The sequence below is a fragment of the Erpetoichthys calabaricus genome, chromosome 8 (assembly GCF_900747795.2).
Source record: "Erpetoichthys calabaricus chromosome 8, fErpCal1.3, whole genome shotgun sequence".
NCBI classification, from domain to species: Eukaryota; Metazoa; Chordata; class Cladistia; order Polypteriformes; family Polypteridae; genus Erpetoichthys; species Erpetoichthys calabaricus.
This window is the reverse complement of record NC_041401.2, coordinates 33,686,335-33,708,461: the sequence shown is the minus strand read 5'-3', so window position 1 is coordinate 33,708,461 and position 22,127 is coordinate 33,686,335. Positions and strand designations below refer to the sequence as shown.

Below are 22,127 nucleotides of genomic sequence, written 5' to 3'. Positions count from 1 at the left end.
TGCCCCACCACAGTCCAGACTTGAACCCAACTGAACGTCTCTGGAGATACCTGACAAACGCTGTTCAGTGACGTTCTCTATCCGACTTGACAGATCTTGAGTTGATCTGCAGAGAGGAAAGGCAAAAAATGCACAAATGCAGGTGTGTGAAGCTTGTCGCATCAAACCCAGGAAGACTCCAGGATGGAATTGCTGTCAAAGGGGCTTCAGCTAAGTACTGAGGAAAGGCTCTGAATACTTGAGTCAGTAGGATGGTTCAGATTTTATTTTTAACAAATTTGCAAAAAATTCTAATATCCTCTTTGGTGCACAAGGAAATAAAAATAATTTAAATGATTTTAGCACAACATAACTAAAAGTGAAAGCAGTGATGGGGCCTGAATCGACCATAAACCTGTCTGCAGCACCTAACCTAAAGTTGGTTTGTAAAAGTTTATTAATGCCAAAATAATGGAAGCTGTGTTTTGTTTCCACTATACCGCTGAGGTGTGACGGGTATCAGGGGTCCACTTAGGCACAGATCACTCCAAGGACAGCAGCAGTCTGAGGGGTCGTCCTGTCGTACCACAATGCTGCTGACTTGGCCTCAGAACAGCCAGAGGCCTGTCATGGAGCAGACTTTGCTAGATCTTGATGTTCAGATTGAGGGCAGACCATGAAATTGTTTTATTTTTTTTGTTTTTAAAGCAGGGGGTATTAGAAACATCAGCACAAGAATAACTGAGGTGTGGTTTACTTTCTAAATCTACTTTACATCTAAAATATGGGACGAGTGTAGGAATATGTTGGGACACATACAGGAAATAGCAGCAAGGCTGACTTAAACTGATCCTCTGCTGAATGGACATCCCGCTCAGGGTCCTGTGAAAGTTTACGGAATATTTGAAAAAGGAGGAATCAAAGGAGAAAGAAAAGTGAGACAAATGGCCACACTGTAGTGAATAGGAGGGTGTCTAACGAAAAAACAAAAAGAAGCTGATAGTCATTTGACAAATATACCTTTGATTAAAAGTGTACTTGTATTATTAATGTGAGCATTCTTAAAGAAGCATTTCAGTAAGAGAGTTGGATAAGTTTACTTTCGCCCACCTCCCCGATAACAATGAGGCCATTGTGAACGGATGTGGGTGCCTTCATGCATTGCCGGCAGGTTGGTATGCCCTTTCTACTGTCAGCTTTCCAAACATTTGAGCCATTCATGTCGGTCCTCTGATCTGCTCTGGCTGTCATTGCTAAGGTAAACTAAACAGAGCCAGGCCCCCCCCGTAGCAGCTGGCCGCTCAGTACTCTGTTTTAGTTCATGTCATTCTGTACCCTCCACTCGCCCAGCCAGGCATGTTTCAGTGTTGGCAGCTTTCCGAGAAGCGTCTAGCCCAGTAGTCTTGAGGTGGCACCTTGTCAGTAATATTCCTCCCACAACATGTTTTGTGTAAAATCAAACACGTGGACTCTTTTCAGATCAGTGACCTTGGCAAGGGCTGACTTGTTTGTATACCATCTTGCAACCAATCATTTAGCAGAAAGATGGGGCCATTTTCGATTATTAGGTATTTAACCTGCTGAGCTTCCTTAGATGACATGGTTTATATACAATTCACTCTACATCTGATTTTAATTTGATTGCTTTTTATTCTTTGATTTTTCCAGAGAAGCAACATCTTCAGGATGGCACCAATACTACTAGATAACATTACTCCAGAAAGAAGTGAATATATTGAGTAAGTATTCTCCCACTCAGCAGTACGGCTTTACTCATACAGCTCTTCTGGACTGAATGTTCATTTTGTTCTTCACTTTGAACTACAGTATTTATGGAGTTGGCAGTCTTTATTTTATTAATGCAGATTCAATGTCAGCCAGTCATTTTCAAACCCACTTAGATCTGAATAGGGTTGTGGGGGCCTGCTATCTCAAGCAAGCAGAAGGAGCAAGGCAGGAACACAGGAACAGCAGAATCAATGTGTTTGAATTATTTCAAATTAAACTTACTAAACATGAAATAACCAACTGGATTACAGTTATTCTTGGGCATTCACTTATTTAGCACCTTATCGGCTTTTACAGGGGCACTGATCTGTTTTTAACCACTTACGCTGATCAGTTCAGTTTACTTTAATGGATTCTCCTCGTAGAACACAAAATGTATAAGCCAGCTAATTGGGAATATGTTATGTCATTTTCTTACCCGCTTAATCCTGGACATCGTCGTCTGGGGGATGAATGGAGCCTACCCCAGCAAGCATAGGGCACAAGGCAGAAACAAACCCTGGACAGGGAGCCAGCCGTCACAGGGCAGACACACACACACACACACACACACACACACACACACTAGGGCCAATCCACCTAACCTGCATGTCTTTGGATTGTGGGAGGAAACCCACAAAGACACTGAGGAGAACATGCAAACTCCACACAGGGAGGACACTGAACAGAAACTCTGGTGTCCTTACTGTGAGGCAGTAGCACTACCACTGTGCCACCATGCCACCCTAATTGGGAATATAATACAGTAAAATTTAAACAAAAAATCACACTAAAATATGAAATATGTGAATGTTTGTATACATATATATTTGTAACTAGAGGTCCACAGAGGGAGAAAATGAGTCACTTATCTTAAAATAACTTTTTATTCCTAAGCTTTTGACAACCTACTAGGTGTCATCATCAGAGGAAAATGATTAGACATAAAGGAATTGAAGGCAATGTATAGCGAGTGAGGAGGGGCTGAAGGGGGGGGGGGGTGGATTAACAAGGTGGGGTTCGGAAGGTGTCCTGCGGTGGGTTGGCACCCTGCCCGGGATTGTTTCCTGCCTTGTGCCCTGTGTTGGCTGGGATTGGCTCCAGCAGACCCCCGTGACCCTGTGTTCGGATTCAGCGGGTTAGATAATGGATGGATGGATGGGTTCGGAAGGTGTTGGTCATAAAGTATTTATTATTTGGAAGTTCTTTTTTTTTAAGCCTGCATATGCTGGGTTGAAGTCCAAGTGTCTGTTAATGGCGTTTTCATTAGAGAGCCACAATTCAGCCAGCTCTCTGGCACTCTTAGTATTGGCCCTGAATTTTACTTTCCTACTGTCCCACTGAAGCGTGTGTCCGGTGGAACTTGTATGTGTGTGTATTCTGTTCCTGTACAGCAGGGGTCCTCAATCACGGTCCTGGGGGGCTGCAGTGGCTACAGGTTTTTGCTCCAACCCATTTGCTTAATCAGAAGCCCTTATTGCTCAAGTGACACTTTAGTTGTCTCGCTGGTTAAGATTTTGAACCCTTGTTGCTTATTTTAGTCTTAAACAGTTGTATTCTTTGTTTTTAATTGCTCCTAATTAGCAATAACATGCAAAAGACAAAAGAGACCAGCACTTCTTCATTTAACTTGTTACCATTTCCACCTCTGTGTGTATTTATCATGCACTATTGGGTTTAATTAAATACTTGGAAGGAAAGTGAAGAGAAAAAAGTGAAGGACTGAGAATTACTCCTCCATTTTAGCCTTCAAATCATTTGGATGATATCCTTAGAAAGGGGAAGAAAATCTAGGATACAAGAATGACCTGACATAGCAGCATTAAAGCACTAATTCTATCTATCTATCTATCTATCTATCTATCTATCTATCTATCTATCTATCTATCTATCTATCTATCTATCTATCTATCTATCTATCTATCTATCTATCTATCTATCTATCTATCTAACAGCCATGAAATTAAATTATTGGCAAGAATTGCTTTCTAATTAAGCAACCGGGTTAGAACAAAAACCTGCAGGCACAGCGGCCCACCAGGACTGTGATGGAGGACCCCTGCTGTACAGGAACCTCGCAATGCCGTGAGAAGGAAGAACCCGCAGTCTCTGATATGCACACATACAGTGGACTTCGCCAGAATGACATTTCACTGCCATCGTATTGTACAATTGTCTATGTGACAAATAAATATAATATCTAAACTAATCTAAATCTATACAAAAATAAACTGAATTAAAATTATGTCTAAGATGCTCTATATATTCACGACTAGAAATGTACTGTATTATTGGTTAAGAAAAATTACAAACATAAAACATTATACTGTATTTTGATAAGTCACATTTTAGATATGGGGTGGCAAAATGGCGCAGTGGTGATGCGTAAGGAGACCAGGGCTGGTGCCCCCAGTCCTCCCTGTGTGGAGTTTGCATGTTCTCCCCGTGTCTTCTCCAAAGACATGCAGGTTAGGTGGACTGGCGATACTAAAATGGCACTGGTGTGTGGTTGGGATGTCTGTTCCCCCTGTGATGGACTGGCACCCTGTCCAGGGTTTGTTCCTGCCCTGCGTCTTATGGTTGATGAGATAGGCTTCAGCAGACCCCTGTGATCCTGTTCAGGACTACGTGGGTTTAAAAATGACTGACTGACTGATATTTTAGCTATCAAAAATATCATTGTGATTAGTCAGAATGTCATTTAAGATATCGACATTGTTTTTGGACTGTAGTTTGCACATCTGAAATTTTGTTTTAATTGGCAGTGAAACTCTTTCCTTTGAGTTTGACGGAGTTCTCAAAAAGAGGTCCCTGTGAATACATTTTTGAAATTTAAATTTCCAATATGTTTGTTCAGTAAACTGACAGCTCTAAACATGGCTGGTCAGCAGTGAATTATCTCATTTGCTCAAAAGCTGCTGCTCCATTTTGAAATGTCACTTTTCTCATAATCACCAATCCCTGTGACCCTGAATTAGATAAAGCAGGTTCAGAAACTGATGGATAGGAGGACAGATGCATGGAAATTCATTTGACATTTTAGATATTCTTGATTTAAACACGTTTGAATTTTGACAAGTGTGACCTAGAGGAAACAGACCAGGAGAAATGTTGGGGTGCCAACCAGGTCATCCCTTTTTATTGCAGAAAATAAAGTACTGACCTCCATGCTTATAGAGAGAAAATAAAGGGGGCTTCAAACACACTTCCAAAATGATTAAACAAAATCACAGGAGCTCTGTCCTCATCAAGCATTGGGTCTTAATGTGATGCATAACCGGCTCACTTTTATGGTGTCCCTGCCACAAGGCCAGAGCCTTCTTGGGGTGTTGTGGATGTAGTTAGGGCTCCTTGTTGGTCAGCCTCTCGGAAGTACAGGAGAAAAAGAAGACACAGTCAGTGCCAGCGCCCCATCTCGTCTTGGGTGGTACTGCTTACCTCGTCCGAGCCTGGAAGGTGTGCGTGACACTAGGCATAATATAATTGTATATATCCATCCATCTATTATGCAACCCGCTATATCCTACCTACAAGGTCACGGCGGTCAGCCAGAGCCAATCCCAGCCAACACAGGGTACAAGGCAGGAAACAAACCCCGGGCAGGGCGCCAGCCCACCGCATAATTGAATATATCTAAAATAGGAATTAGCGGCAGACAATAAAAATTAAAACAGCTTGCCATATCCGTAGTCCTCAAAATAAAATATATTTGGACAAAGATATCACCTTATAGTTCTGCTTATGTCCGGCACGACTGGACGACATGCTTTGAAATGGTCCTAGATTATGGTTTGTATCTATCCTGTGCAAATGGCTTCATTGTAATTAGCTCACAAGATAATTATTGGATCATGAAATGCATTTATTTATGCTTCCTGCAGACATGAGGAGGTGCATGTGAAGAACCCACATCTGCACTCAATGGAAGAAGACATCCTGTACCATTTTAATTTGAGCACGAAAACACATAACCTGCCAGAAATGTTTGGTGACATAAAGGTAGGCCTTTCCGCCCATCCTTAGTCTGGTAAATGTTCTGTCCATTGAGGCTGTCACCAGCTCCTGCTCTGGCATGGCTGTTTACAGTTTGTTTATTTTGTCAGTTTGTCTGTACCGGTGGCAGCGCCAACAGAATGAAGGCTTTTGCAGAATTCATGCAGAAAGAACTTGGATTAGATGGAGAAAATGGTGTTGAGGACATTTGTGCTGGAACTGACAGATACTCAATGTATAAAACAGGACCAGTGCTCTCAATAAGTGTAAGTAAACAGTCCGGCCTCAGTTTTAAGTATCAGTTAAAAGCCAAGTAGTACGGCGGGTCACTGCTGCTGCCTCACACGTTCAGAGACCTGATTTTGAAAGCCTGACCCTGTTCCTGTCTACAAGGGGTTTGCATTTCTGTCCCATGCCTGTAACCCCCCCCCCCAAGTAATCCAGTGTGCTTCCAACACCCTAAAGACATAAATGTGGAATTGCCCTGGTGTGGCTCTGTGCGAGTCAGTGTGCCCTGAGGAGGACTGGCATCCCGGTCAAGATCTTCTTGCAAAGAGAAGAGTAAAAATGAAAGCTTAATGAAGAATGTATTGTGAAAGTAACACCTTAATGATTTCCTGCTGTCACGCCTGCTGTCGTCAGGCCCCTTCACTTTGTCACATTTTACTTCGCTGCTAAAATCATTTCAATTCATTTTTTCCTTCTTCAAACAACAGTGAATAGTTTAAAATGACAAAGAGAAAACTGGACAGTCTCACTGAGGAAGTCACTTGGATGAGTGATGTAACGTATCTCCCTGGAAAATAACTATGTCCAGATGAACCGAATCAACTTTCTAGAACTTCCTTACCTGGATAATTGAGCATGCATCGAGACACAACAGAAACTCGCGACTCACCAGCTGCAACCTGACTATAGTTTAATAAACCCTGGCCTAATTGTTCCAGTGGCCTGTAGATACACCTGCTTTCAATAGAATTTGAGCCCTTTATTTCCTCCCATGTTTCCTACAATTTTTCAATTACCTGTAAATGTGCTTTGTAGCATGTAGCCCTGGAATCAGCCTATTCACTCTTGTCTGGATTTCTTCTAGCGCTGCTATGTCCTTTTGGAGTATTGTATGCAGTTATGGTCACAAGGCTACACAAATGACATAGCAGCAATGTAAAAGAGATTAAATGAGCAGAGCCTTTTCAGTTTAAACAAAAGGAGATTAAGAGGAGACATGATTAAAGTGTTTAAAATTATGAAGGGAATTACTCATACAGTGGATTGAGACTGTTACTTTAAAATGAGTACATCAAGAACATGGAAACGTTAGGAAGTTCTTCTTTACACAAAGAATCATAGATACATGGAATAAGTTACAAGGTAGTGTGGTAGACAGTAGGACTTTAGGGTCTTTCAAAAGGCAATGTTTGTTTAGAAGAATTACTTGTAAGTGGACAGGTCTGGCAAGCTTTATTGAGCTGAATGGCCTGTTCATGTCTAGATTGTCCTAAAGTTCTTGCCTTCTGCCCATGGCCAGGACAGATTAAATATCTGTATCTTTAAATTGATTTGGTTGTATATGTTTTTGTTTTTGCCAGCATGGCATGGGTGTTCCTTCCATCTCAATAATGCTGCATGAACTGATAAAACTTCTGCACCATGCCAGATGCCGTGATGTTGTTCTCATTCGAATTGGCACCTCTGGTGGGATAGGTAAGATTATATTAAAGTTTCAGCTTCATCCATTTGCAGCTCTAGCCTGCTTTGCTCTTATTTAGAAATACCAGTGCTTTGCTATTAATTTAAGAGAGCCTTGAGCTCGGAAAGCTACTGTTACTGATTTTACACTTTTGTCTCTGTAGGTCTTGAACCAGGCACAGTGGTGATAACAGACACTGCAGTGGACTCCTTCTTTCAGCCACACTTTGAGCAGGTGGTACTAGGCAAAGTCATTGTGAGAAGTACTGAGCTGGATAAAAGTTTAGCTCAGGAGTTGCTACAGTGTGGCAGAGAGATTCTAAACCTTTGTACCGTCATTGGCAAAACCATGTGTACCTATGACTTCTATGAAGGTATGTTTGAACCTGCTCGGTGTTCCTCATTTTACGCTGCATTACCTGTGTTAATTTAGACAGATACTGCTGTTCCTGTGTGAAGGAGATTCTGCCAAGTGGCATCTGAATCCTTTGGCTCTCACTAATGGCCTGTCAGCTCCGTATAACAATAATGCATCCCTACTGCTCTACCCCCAAAAGCCGCACAGCTTGTATGAATGTAAAAATAAAACATTTTTTAGGACAATGCATATATTATTTGCAAATTTTTACACTTGTTAAATGTTAGCTAACATGTTCAATTAAAAAAAAGAAAAGAAAAAACTTTCCCAGTGGAAATTGCTTCAGTAATAATTAGTAAAAAGCAAAGTAACACTTCTTAATCAGCTGGACACCTACAATAACAAATGAAGAAGAAACATTTATTTTTTGGAGAAATAGTTAAAAGAAATTCTAACCATACTTGAATATTTCTTTGGCCGTGTAAACCTCTATAAACAAAAAGCTTATTACTAAACAGTCTGTGCCTGGGCTCCGTGAAGGCAGCAGCCTTTTGGAGATTCTCCATGTCCTCTCTTTGGTTTTTCTTTATAGTTACCAGTTTTTGATAAACTTTTGTAAAGTCTTGCTTTTTCCTTGGAGACAAAGTACTATCTATCAATCTATTACATAGATAGATAGATAGATAGATAGATAGATAGATAGATAGATAGATAGATAGATAGATAGATAGATAGATAGATAGATAGATAGATAGATAGTGCCAATTCCTAAGTATCTATCTATCTATCTATCTATCTATCTATCTATCTATCTATCTATCTATCTATCTATCTATCTATCTATTTCTTGACATCTTGACAGTGACACTTTGCACAAGGTTTTTTCACCAATCGTGTGTGTATTGCTTTGCTCCCTCAGGACAAAGAAGGACCCAACAAGATGGTATGACATGCTGGGCTTCCCTCTCGTCGCTGCCTGTACACTGTATCACTGTCTCCGTCGATGACCATATCTTGTGTTATCTTTCACAGAAGAGTGGCAGCTCCTATTTCATTTTGTTTATGGTTCGGTACGGAGTAGGCTTGCCTTTTAATCGGGTTTGCTTGACTTTCATTGCGTGAAGAGACACCAACGTTTCATTGGGAGCACCTGCTAATCAATGGATATGTCTGTCTCTACTTATAAAGCACGATGCAGTTCTGCACAAAGTGTGCCAAGTGTCTTACATAGCAGCAAAGTTGTGAGTTTACAAAGTGCATAGTCAGCACTAATAGGATGTGAGGAAAGAAGCACACACAAGGTGGTACATTGTGGATGAAGTAATCCATGATTGAAAATCACAGCACTGGAAGGGAGTTTGCTCACATTTTAATGGACACTACAAATGCCAGAATAAACACCCACGACAAAGGCATCTGATAAATAAATAATAATAAGTGGTCAGCTTTCTTTGCTTGTGTACGCATCTGACTTCAAACTAATATTGATGCATGTGATTCAGTATGTGCAATTGTGTGCGTATGTGATTCAATTTATGCACCAGTATTTAAATATAGCTGTACTCAAGTTATATTCTTTTTCTCTAAAAAGGCATTTATTCCTGGCCAAGTATCATGTTGCACTGGTCCTCCGATCTTCGCAAAGAAAGCCCTCTGTTTAGTCTCTCATATGCCTACAGTGTCTGTGAAAACATTGAGAGTGAGCTGCCTTGCAGTGCTGTGCTCTTCACTCACAGATTGCTTCCATCCACAATGTGCCATCTTGTGTGTTCACCTTTCCTTATGTCAAACTGGGGCTGGCTTTTATACTTTGTATCCCAAGTTGTAAGGAAAGCATTGTGAGTTTGTAGTCTTTGTTTACCTAATGGATATACTAGAGCGTGGACAGTTTTCAGATTTGTCAATTATTTTGTTTATCACATGTAATGAAACAGTGTGACTGATTATAAGTGTGACATTTCTTCAGTGATTATTTTCTAGTTGTCATCAGAAGAGGGACATCAACTCACATTTGCACAGCAATGCTCAGTAATGTCAATAACAGCAGCAGAGGAGTACTTGTCGAGGTGAAAGCCGAAGGAGATGAGCACCGATTCACATTTGATTGCCGATGTTAAATGGCTTTGCTTGTGGTGATTATAAGGGAGCCTGTTGCGTGAAAAAAAAGAAAAATATCAATCACAGTTACTTGGGTAAAATCTCGGAGTTACAACAACATGGACATCGGTAGTGCAGCTATTTAGGAAAAGTCAGAGAAGGGCAGGAGCATGTCGTGCACAGTGATGAAATAATTAAAGTTATAAAAATACAATGTTTATTGGTGTCGGCCTTGATGCTTCTGTTGTTAATTCAGTCAGGTATGTCGTCAGTACAGATCCTTTCATAATGGAGATGCATTTTACAGTATAACATTATTCAGTAAAGGATAAAATAAAAATTATTTTTTCAAAATTCAATCAGCAACCAAACAACAGTGATAGTACACAAAATAATGAAAATATCAGTTTTCAACAATTTGGAGTAGCAAATAGTTGAGAGGGTGGATTTAGAGGATAAAAACACCCAGGACTTTTTAAAAAGTGTTAGGGTTTCCATTTCAACTTCCGGTCCGGTGGTTTGTTCCCGATTCTCGCAACCTTTTTTGTGAAGAAGTGTTCCCTGGATTCCATATCAAATACACTTCCACTTCAGTTTAATGTTTTGCTCAATAAATGAAAAGTATACAAAAATGCAGGTTAAAATACAATCTGTAGCAGAAGGCAGAAGCTGTTGTGCATTGTGGCCTTTATTTATATGTGACTTTCGTTTCTTTTAGGTCAGGGTCGTCTAGACGGTGCTTTATGCTCCTTCTCTACGGAGGAGAAGTTGGAGTACCTGAGAAGGGCAAAGGAGGCTGGCGTTACAAACATTGAAATGGAGTCCACCGTCTTTGCAGCAATGTGCCGGGTCTGTGGTTTAAAAGGTGAATTTTTCATTTATACAAGAAAGTACGGGTATAATTGAAAAAAAAATGATTAAATTTTTCAGACTGTTTTAACATATTGATTGGGTCATGGGAATCCTAGCCGTATTAAAAACAACACAAAAAGCAGCCCTGTATTGTGTACCAGTCCATGACAGGGCCACTTAGTCACCCGTGGTCAATGTAGAGTCACCAGTTAAACTGACAGATGCCGACTTGTTTTATCTTTCAGCTGCCGTTGTGTGTGTCACATTACTGGATCGGTTTAAAGGCGACCAGATCACTGCTTCACATGAACTTCTACAGGAATATCAACTTCGTCCTCAGTATTTGGTATCCCACTTCATAAAGAAGCGCCTGCAGCTACTCTAATGTGAGCCTCTCTAGAATAACCGTCGCGTTTGAGTCCATTTGCATGTAAATAAATGTTTATTGTGTATATTTTGTAGACCTTGGAACAGTGATGTATCATTAGAAATGTGCTGTACAGCTTGTGTGACTAATGTGTGTAAATATTCTGATCTGTCGTAGGTAAGTAGAAAGATGAAGAAATGATAGTTAAAATATTTGACTTTAATTTGCTGGAAATTGGCTTTTTTAACAGGAGTCAGACCAATTGTATAAATCCCAGAAGTTCCCTGTTTTGCCAATTAGAAATTAATAAGTGTAAATTTTAAAAGTAATTTCATTTGAAAACCAACTGTAGGAGTGATGTTGTACTTTCAATTTCCATACTGTGACTTTGTTGCTCGTATTGACCTGTTCATAAATATGCTCACATTTCCAAAAACAGCTCACATTTCTTGTAAGACATGCGTTTTAAAAATGAAACAAATAATTATCATCAGAGCTACAGTTTGGCAGGCCCTTAAAAACTGAAATGTCTGCACCTGGACTCCTGGAACTGTCCATTTACTGCACCATAACCCAGGAGTGTGATGGAACATTTAATGTGTGTTGTGTTCTGGGTAATAGACGCTGTTTTTATGGCTGCATGTCTGTCGGGTAAAGCTGCCGGCCTATTGCCTTGTGGTGTGTTTATGTGTGTGTTGAATTGACACTTTGACACCGGTACAGTTATAAAAATGAAAAAGCTTTTCTTAAGTGTAGCATTTGAAGAGGCGTACTGAACATTTTACCCACATTTCTACATCACTCTAAGGTCACAGATTGTTTAAATTAAATTTATATTTACTCATATTGATGCTATCGAAAAATAAACAGAATGTTACATTAAGTGAACAAGAGCTAAGTCTTCAGATCCCTTTGATCCATTGTCTAAATCCATTTAATCCAAATATTAGCTCAAGGGCAACTGCAGCTGCCCTCACACCATTAAATGCAAGGCACTCAGCCTTTGGTGGGCTGCCAGCTCATCACAGGGCCAGAGATTTTCCAGTCCTTTTCAAAAGTAGGGTGGCCCAGTGGTGAGCCAGCATCCTGGGTTTGAGTCCCATTTATGACTAAATATGTGAGTGTTGAGCCATAGCACAAACCACTGTGCCATCATGATGCTCCATTAGCATGCTGTACGGTTCTTAAACCTTCTTAATCCAATTCAGGATCACAAGGGACAGGAGCCCACAAGCACTGAGCACAAGGCAGGGAACAGCCCTGGATAGGGTACCAGTCCATCCCAGGGTCCACTCACACACAGCCACATTGGGGCCAACTCAGAGTCACCAGTTAACCTAATCTGCAGGTCTATGGGAATGTGGGAGGAAACCCCCCCGGACACGAGGAGAACATACAAACTGCACACAGAGTGGCCTGAGTCGGAAAGCTAGGAAGCTGGATCTGTTAGGCAGCACTGCTAAACGTCTCCAGTAACAACTGCTCAGATATTTTTTTATATCTGAGAAATAACTTATAAGATTTTAAAAATCATTGTTAAACTGAAATCTAAATGTTTGCAATTGGCTCAAAAGTTCTAGATTATTATCCTACAGTGGCGGCATGGTGGTGCAGTGATGGCACTGCTGCCTCGCAGTAAGCAGACCAGGGTTTGCGTTCTGTGGAGTTTGCATGTTCTCCCCACATCTGTCCAGAGACGTGCAGGTTTGGTGAACTGGCAGGTGCTAATCTTGCGCTGATGTGTGTTTGGTGTGTGTGTTTGCCCTGCAGTGGACTGGCATGCTGTCCATGGTTTGCTCCTGCCTTGTGCTTTATGCTAGCTGGGACTGGGCTTGGAAAATGACATTATCCCATAGATCTACAAACACAGACATTGTCTGACAGCTCTCCACTTTCGTCTTTGATAACATGTGATGTTGGTCTGAAGGGGAAAGTTGCTCATATGGACATCTGTGTGATCTTTCAATGGGATCATTTAGAAGTCTCTCAATACTTCCACACACTTTGAAACCATTTGGTTTTTTTTTTGTCAAGCGCCTTGTGTCTCACCAATGATGTCTCCACATATGATGTACCATTCGACTCATCTTGATGTCTAGTTATGTCAAGATGATGAGATTTCTAGGGTTCCCTCCTATTGTCTGGCCCTGTAGACTCAAAACAGACATCAGTAGAAGGCCATTTTGTACCATATTTGGGAAAATGAATCCCATGTGATAAAGAGTCAACTAATAGGTGTCTTCAGCAAAATTGATCAGAAGGACTTGAAGTTATGCAAACCACATCAAGTGACCCCTGGGGATATGAGGGGTCAAAGTTACTCCTTTTTACAAAAGTTTAATCAGTAATATTGGTGGCTGAAGTGTTGTTCAAGGTTAGTGCTCACAAATACAGTAATACATTTGATATTTGATTCTTTACCGGTGGTCCTAACCCTCTAAGAGCCACTTCAGAAGGCTAAAAATGACAAATGTATATTACAATCGAGAATATTTAGATTTTAACACATTTAAATTGAAGCACACGTTTTAATGTTTCAAATACTTGATGACACTTTTCTTGCTTATTATTGTACTTCTACCTCATCAAGTCAATCAATGCATTTCTAATGAATACCCTGAGTGAGGGCGGCTGTCGCTAATTCAGGCGTTTTTTTAATTTTCATTTCAATTTATACTCACACTGCCCTCTTCTAAGAGCACAGGTGTAGGCCACTTACATGGATTTACAACAGAGCTCCTCTAGCCCATTATGTTAAAATAGTCAGTCAGTCAGTCATTCTCTAACCCGCTACATCCTAACACAGGGTCACAGGGGTCTGCTGGAACCAATCCCAGCCAACACAGGGCGCAAGGCAGGGACAAAGGCCGGGCAGGGCGCCAGCCCACCACAGATGTTAAAATAGTTTTATTTTGAATAGCAGCTTTATGTATAGTAAGAAAAAAAATAGCAGATATTTCATTAAATGTGCATTTGCTGAGGTCCTAAAAACTAAAAAGTCAAATCTTGTATTTAGACATAAGTTAATTACTCAATGAATAAATGAAATACTGCAGTGGGTTGGCACCCTGCCCGGGATTAGTTCCTGCCTTGTGCCCTGTGTTGGCTGGGATTGGCTCCAGCAGACCCCCGTGACCCTGTGTTCGGATTCAGCGGGTTGGAAAATGGATGGGTGGATAAATGAAATAATGACACATCATCCGGTTTTTCATGAAATTAAAAAAAGAGTTGGGTCAGTAAATAATTATTTGATGTCAGTTTTAACATTCATAAAATATCTTTGTGTAATGTCTTTTTTTCTTTACGTGCAGTACTAAAGAAGCATGAATTAAATAACTAGGTAAACACCTTGAGTGTATATCTGTCCCGTCGAGATCGCCGTACCAAATAATTTGGGTGCTGGCCCGTCTTGTTCCTTTTGCCTCACCGGCTGCGCGTGAATTCAGAAAGTCCTCACCCTCAGGACAAACATACCAAGCCTGAAAGTGTCACTTTTCTTTTGTTATTCTGTACAAAATGTGACAATCAGTTAATATGTAATCTCTTGTTTTGAAACACTTGCCCAGTATAAAGAGCAGATGTATTATGTGCTACAGGTTAAATATTTGTTGAGACCACAAGGATTGAATTTTCTCTTTTCTGTGTCATGAGAAACAATCCCCCAGCCTTACCCTGACAACGTTACTCACATACATACGTCGCATACAATAAGGACGATTTTCCAGGGTTTGGGGACATTCAACAACCGAAAGAAAACAGACAAATGTGTTCTAACATACCTGAAAGCTGACATTTTGAGGCTACACATTTTAATATGATATTGAATATTGTGGTCATGTGACTAAAACAAGCTCCTCGTGTACTTTAAATCCACAGGTCGCTACCACATAGTACGGGTGTATGGGTGGTATGTTACACAGTTAGCACTTTTGCTTAGATGAGTTAAACTTAAAAAGTATTGACTGTTTGGTGCTTACATGTCAAATATTTAATGGAGTGTAGCCAAGATTTTACACAAACACCAGCCTGTGGGTACTGAGCTGGAGCGAGTGTGGAGGACTGAAGAGGCACCCATTAACAAAGAGGGCTGTAGAGGAACGGATGAGTGATACCTGAAAGGGCAGGCTGGGCAGACTGTTGAGTCAACACGCAATGAGAGCACAAGTGAGTCTGAAAGGACAAACGGTCACCTGCTTTTCATGTGTTCTTCTACTAGAGTTCGAGAAGCTTGTCATTAGTAGAGCGTGACATCCACCATCCAACAGTTGCACTAAAAGAGGACATGCTGCTAACCTTAAAACTTCCATAACCTCTTCAAAATGAACCAATCTAATACTGGTGCATGTGGTGCAAGGTTCAGGAAACCCAAAATGATTTGCTTCACTCCACTGACAGCCTGCCGTCAAATTGCAGACACAATTCAGTGGGGACTCCCCAGGAATTATAAATCCTATGTTTTGAAGGCGTTTGTTTCAACAATTTCTCCTTTAGTAATTCCATTTAAAAGCTGTAAGCAGTCACTCTGTAATGTCATAGAAGTATCCTAATATTGGATCAGGCCTGCTGTAAATATTTAGTGTGTCGCAATGCGTTCTCACAGCTGATTTATTTCTACTTGTAATCCTAATGCGCTGTGCTGTGCTCATAAGGCCATTTATGTAACAAATCCGGACATTTTCTGCAACTGAGTTGCGGTTACCTTTATTTTCTATGCTTCCCCATACAAGAAGCAGCTGTGGTAGAGAAGATGATGCAGAATAGGTGGTAATGAGGCAAAAAGAAAATTGGATGTGATATATTCACAGCTGGATGTAAAATCAGATTACTGCAGTATGAGCGTGGCTGGCATCTGCTTATTGAAATCAGCAAAGTGCAAGGCAAACATTTCACACACACCGTGTTTATATCAGGCACGAGCCCCCTACCTCTCAGCAGCAAAATGAATCAAGTAGTTTGTGCAGCTTGGCTTCTTATAATGAAGCCTTTTTTCAGCCCTTTTAACAAAATAAATTCACAGCAAGTCAAATGACTCTTCTGTTACAGCAGCAAAAAAGAGAGTTGGGAAGGGAAGGTAGTTTTACATCATGTCTGAAACACGGACGACTCCAAGCCTTTCCTGGGGGGCTTTGGTGGAGTGATCTGTGATAGAACGTCCTTTGCATAAAGTGTGTTATGAAGGCCGGCATCTCTGAGTGCTTGCTCAATCCGGAGTCGGGGATCGGAAAGTATCTGGAGAAAAACAAAAAATGACTTTGTAAGTTAAATAAAGGAGTAAACATGAAAACTCTGAAAGATTAAACTGTGCTTTTTCATTCTATGATATAGTGCCTTTCTTATCTATCTATCTATCTATCTATCTATCTATCTATCTATCTATCTATCTATCTATCTATCTATCTATCTATCTATCTATCTATCTATTGTGTGTGCTAGCCCGAACACCATCAGACAGACATTGACAGTTTTATAAAACACGTTTATTTACAGTTCAATCACCACACACACACAGTGCCCCCGCACCAGTCTCCCTTACACGGGCCTTTAAACGGCCTTTCCCCCTCTCTCTGGAGCTTCGTCCTCCTCCTGCACCCGACTCTGGCCGCTGAGTGGTGGTCACTGGCTCCTTTTATAGTCCACCTGGAACTTCTCCAGGTGCTTGATCACCGAGTTCCAGCTGTACTTCCGGGTGTGACGAATACGCTGCCCATATGGGCTCAAGAGTCCCAGTTACAGCACCACCTGGCGGTGCCTGCAGGACCCAACAGGGCTGTACCCAACTCCGATTCCCCTGGAGTCCTGCGGGAAACCAAGGAACTGCTCCAACCCAGGGGGGCAGCCATCTAGTGTCCAGGGGGAGGTATTGCACCCTCCAGGGCTGCTCCCCCTGAATATACAGTGAAGGGGCGTCCCGGCTGGGCATGGACCCCGGCCATCCGCCACACTATCTATCTATCTATCAATCATTTAATGCCATTTCTATCTACATTTCTATTATATACTACATTTTCTATCTATCTATCTATCTATCTATCTATCTATCTATCTATCTATCTATCTATCTATCTATCTATCTATCTATCTATCTATCTATCTATCTATCTATCTATCTATCTATCTATCTATCTATCTATCTATCTATCTATCCACCCACCTCTTGGACATGAAACATACTCACATTTAAAGAGACACTACACCAATACATAATCACATATAAAAATCAATAAAAAAGGACATGAACATATGAAAAATAATCCATCCATCCATTTTCCAACCCGCTGAATCCGAACACAGGGTCACGGGGGTCTGCTGGAGCCAATCCCAGCCAACACAGGGCACGAACCAATCCTGGGCAGGGTGCCAACCCACCGCAGTGAAAAATAATAATTAAATATAAATATAAATATATGTTTAAACACTTCATCATAACACAACATTTGCAATGTGGTAAAAGTTGGTGGCTAGCCATGAACCTGTAACACCTGGATTCCTCAGAAGTGGCTCCCTTTCCTATGCATTGAGCAATAGGAGTTCACCTTGGAAAAGGAGCTTCTGAGGCCTTTTGCAATCCAGATGCTGTGGATTTGTGGCTGGTCGCTGGTAGTTACCACAGTGCAAATGTCCACACTGGGATGGACTGTGGTGTGATTCCACAATGAAACACTTGGTGTTGTCAGCAGGATTAGCACTGTGGATGACTGATGTAGGGACAGCGCTGCAAAAAAAGGTGTAGGCTAAATGAGAGAGAGAGCTCCGCTGATGTCACCAGGACGTGCTCCACTTGCAGTCCCTGCACACCTGAGGACAGGAGTACTCCTGCTAGGCTGGGAGCATGCGCTATTAACTTATGGCAAAAAAGGAGCTTCTTCTGAGGGTCTTTGGAACTTCTATCAAAAACATTCAAATTTCTACACCATGAGCCACAGGACTTTTCCAGTTAGCTCGCCCTGAAAATGGTGCTGCTTCTGAATTTGTGATGTAGACGTCATGGGTTTACATCTGGCCGCCAGCAGTTAAAACAGTCCAAGTGTTTGAACTGAAACAAAACAGTATCTATCTATCTATCTATCTATCTATCTATCTATCTATCTATCTATCTATCTATCTATCTATCTATCTATCTATCTATCTATCTATCTATCTATCTATCTATCTATCTATCTATCTATCTATCTATCATATTCCCTTTAGTATCGATATAATCTTAATGATTGCTAGAGAACATGAGTCTTGGCTCAGTTATTCTGGTGTATGAGTTGGAGATGTGTGGAGTTATTTGTATATTAAATAAAAGTTCTTTCATTAAGAACGAGCAGCAGCACCTAACATTGCCCAGGTAAGAAATTTTAAGGCAGAACTATCTAACTTCCATAAATGGTGTTTCTTAAAGTGTACTCCCCAGAGACAAATTAATTTAATTGAATTTATTTCAGGGATCAAAATCCAAGAAAAGGCACTGTCCTTAAAATGCACTGTAGTAATAAAAGTTACCTTTGGTTCAAAATGTTGGGTTCCAAAGTAGTCTCGTGTCTCTTCCTGACAAAGTGGGATATGTGTATCAAATGTTGCTGAGATTGAAAGGGTGTGGAATTGTATAAAGAACAAATATACACACTGAGCTTTATATATTCGATGTTTAGGAAAAAAGTACACTAATTTCTTCCATTTTTTCTCTTATTCTTTATTCCAAACCCCACTCGCCTACCCCCTCCAGAAGAGTGCTAGGAGTGGTCAGAGCTCAGCACAGGTTCAGTGGGGTGGACTGGGCACACTCCACACTGGCCTGATTTAGTGTAAAACAAAGGGAAACTTGGAAAACTTCACATCTCAAGTTGTCCACAGGAAAAAAAAATGTTTTGCTGACTGGTTGGTTATCATCATCAAAATGTTCATATGATTTCATGGAAAGCTTTAGCGGCTTTAGATATTGTGGAGAAAAGAGGAGCCAACTGCATTCTGGGACTTGGGTTGGTCCTACTTGTGCTTGCAGCCTCACAAACACATTTAAAAAGGAAACACTCAAGCAAATTCAGGTTTAACATCTGATAATGAAACATTTAATTTGTTGGGTATGACTTTTAACATCAAATAAAATAAAATTATTATAGAGTAGTCTGACTCTTAGACTAAATACACTTGGGTGACTTCAAAAATAGAAAACAATTCCACTTTCCAAAGCTTAGCACATTCTTAGCATTAGACCTGAGCATCACACGGGCTGTAAAATCAGCTCTAAAAGTGTTAGTCCTGAGTGTCCCTCGAGCAACAGTACAGACGTGTCTCACGTAAGGACTACTCGGGCTGTAAAAGTGCCAGCAGCGTTAGTGCTGAGCGTTACCTGGGCAAAGGTGTAGCCACATCTTCTCCTGGCCTCATAATGGCGTCTCGTAAGAAACGCCTCTCATCAGCAGTGATGACAAGGTGAATCTGTCTTCAGGCAGTGAATTAAAAACGGTCTGTGAAACCAAAAGGGATTCTGGGAATCTGCAAGTGACGCTCGTGTCAATCACACATTATTATTACTTTTATTATTCGTCATTATTATTTGTATCATCATTATACTTTCTACACTTCTGACTTTCTACTTTTTTGCACGTTTTACAGTAGAAAGATGATATTTAATAAAAAAAAGTAATTTTTTAAGCCAAAAAATGCAACGCTCTTTACACATGTTTTTTTTTGAGAAGATAATGTAGCGCTAAAGAAGCTACAGATCAAAATACAGTAGCAAACCAAAAAACAATTAAAAACTAACTACAATAACAATAAAACATAATAATAAGTTCCAAAGTGAGTGGTGTCCTCGGACGAGTACAGTGAATCGCAGTGCAGTTTTCTAGATGCAACACTGCATCTCTGGGCCTGTTTTCAAATTGACTGGGACAGCAAAGCACAAACTTATCATCGTATTGGAGCAGTTAACTGAAGTATAGCTGGGAGCAGCAAGCTGTAGTCACGAGCCACAGACGTGGCAACAGGTGCTTGAGACAGCGATACGCCTTTCACTCATACTGGTTCAGAAATAGGGGGAGATTACAGCAAGGAGGAATTACAGCGGTGGATCCTGCATGGCTCTTAACAGCAGTTCTTCATCATGGGGGAGAGAGAGAAAAAGCAGCCAAATTCCCATTGCGTGAAATGAGACGTCTGTCCCTGCTACGTCTGTAGCCAGTGAGGGAAGGGGATGTAGTCATAGTGGAGAGTACAGAGTGTTAAAAGGAAATACAAAATAAGTCTTTGCAGACCCAGTAAGGACATATAGCTAATGTGCCAGAAAGGCATTCAACCAGGATAAAATGGCAGCCATTGCTGAAGCCAACATTTTAAGTCAACTCAGAAACCAGCTCAGTTGACATCTGGATGGTTTCACACTGCAGTAACTGCATATTGTAATTTTATTGGGTCATTCCAGTCACATGTACAGAGTTCAATGAAATTCTTATTTGCAACTGCTAATCAACACATACAATGTTACTGCAATGCAAATATTTTATGTTAATATTGAAGTAGTCAGCAGATTACTCCAAATATGAGTGGCACCGGGCACGTGATCATCAAGCCCAGCCACACGGGTACACAGAGCTCTGCAGTCCATAAACCCCAGGATTATTCGCGATACACCTTACAAGCACGGGAAGGTTCAAGAGTACAGGTGGAAACTCTTGAATCCTTCTCCTCGCAGAAGATAAGCGGTCTTCAGTGGATTGCAGAGAGAGACGGTACGCGACAGTGCAAGATGACCAAGGACGCTGAATGAGTACCACAACATGCGTGCCCAGCTGCCAGTTGGTGTGTGCTGTTTTATGTGGCGTTTCCCATGGCCATCACAATGGAAAAGTGAATAACTTCTCAGGAATGATCTGTCATTTTCAAATTCGATTAATCCAGACCAGGGTGTCTCTGCTTGAGTGATGGGGTGGGGTGCTGGAGCCCATCCCAACTAGCATAGGGCACAAGGCCTGGATAGGGTGCCAGTGCATGGCAGACCAAACACACATACACACCAAACACACATTAGGACCAATTTATTGTCACCAATCCACCTAACCTGGACGTCTTTGGACAGTGAAAGGAAACCGGACCACCAGGAGCAAACCCATGTAGACACAGGGAGAACATGCCAACTCCAGGCAGGCAGGGAGGGCCAAGAACATGAACCCTGGTCTCCTTACTGCTGCGCTACCAATGTGTCACTCAGTCGTCAGAGGGTGTTCTTCATTGTAAAATAATTAGTTTAAATAAAAGGTGGTCCTTACAATATTTAAGATTATTTTCTTTTTAAACAAAAGAAAAAGCTTACAAAAACACACATTTACAGTTGTGTATTGGCATACTGATTTGAATTGATTTTGTAATGTTTTGATTGTACATAAAGTACATTTCTTTTTTGAAGATTTGTATCGTGAAGCCTGAATGCCAATGTGAATGGAGTCGTGGGATACGCTACGTGTGTCTCATGTCTAATATACAGTTATGTACGATGGATATGCACAAGAACACACGCGCAGCATTTTTATTCTGACTGTCCATCCAGTAACCTGGCACAGACGGCTGTGACGTCCTTTGTACGTGTCAATAAACTTTACCAATATCCAAACAGGGTTATGAAGAGTTTAGAAAGTTATATAATCGCTGTAATTTACTCCCACTTTTCACTTACTGCTTTTTAAACCCTTTTTATTGTCCTGGTGATTGCAATGAGAGGCGCTATACAATAATGAATAATAACTCTGCATCAATATATAAAGAAATGTTTTCAGAAGTTTAGTTTTTCTTATTTACTAATAAAAGTAACAGACAAAGCCGTGTCACAAACTGAAGGCCTGCGGTTTGACTCTGAATGAGGAGGAGTTCAGCTGCTGGCAGATAAGGCGCTTGGCACAATTCACAGGGTTCAGGGCCAAATGCCCGCCAGCACAACCTGCTACTGTGTTTGACTTTGCAGGGTTTTCAGCTCTACGAGACCCCAGCCTCGGTGTGGGGGGTCTGTGCTTTTCTGAAGTTGTTCTCCACATTCTCCTTAGCTGC

General features: G+C 41.0%; 2 protein-coding genes across 3 annotated transcripts in view; one reads left to right on the top strand and one right to left on the bottom strand.

Moving 5' to 3' along the window:
• Window positions 1-1,552: 1,552 nt before the first annotated feature.
• Window positions 1,553-14,447, top strand: upp2 (uridine phosphorylase 2). Of its 2 annotated transcripts, none has more exons than XM_028806442.2 (7): window positions 1,553-1,718; window positions 5,628-5,745; window positions 5,850-6,005; window positions 7,329-7,443; window positions 7,593-7,802; window positions 10,602-10,748; window positions 10,981-14,447. In XM_028806442.2, exons 1-7 carry the CDS (start codon window positions 1,666-1,668, stop codon window positions 11,118-11,120), a joined length of 939 nt encoding a protein of 312 aa, XP_028662275.2. In that variant the 5' UTR covers window positions 1,553-1,665; the 3' UTR covers window positions 11,121-14,447. The 2 variants fall into 2 exon arrangements, with proteins under 2 accessions (XP_028662275.2, XP_051787399.1); XM_051931439.1 differs by having other exon boundaries at window positions 1,580-1,705.
• Window positions 14,448-15,099: 652 nt separating this feature from the next.
• Window positions 15,100-22,127, bottom strand: part of LOC114655444 (coiled-coil domain-containing protein 148-like) — a 201,791-nt gene continuing 194,763 nt past the window's right edge. Inside the window, exon 14 of the mRNA XM_051931438.1 lies at window positions 15,100-16,331. Within this exon, the coding sequence (XP_051787398.1) occupies window positions 16,185-16,331 (147 nt within the window). The 3' untranslated portion in view covers window positions 15,100-16,184. The remainder of the gene's footprint in view (window positions 16,332-22,127) is intronic.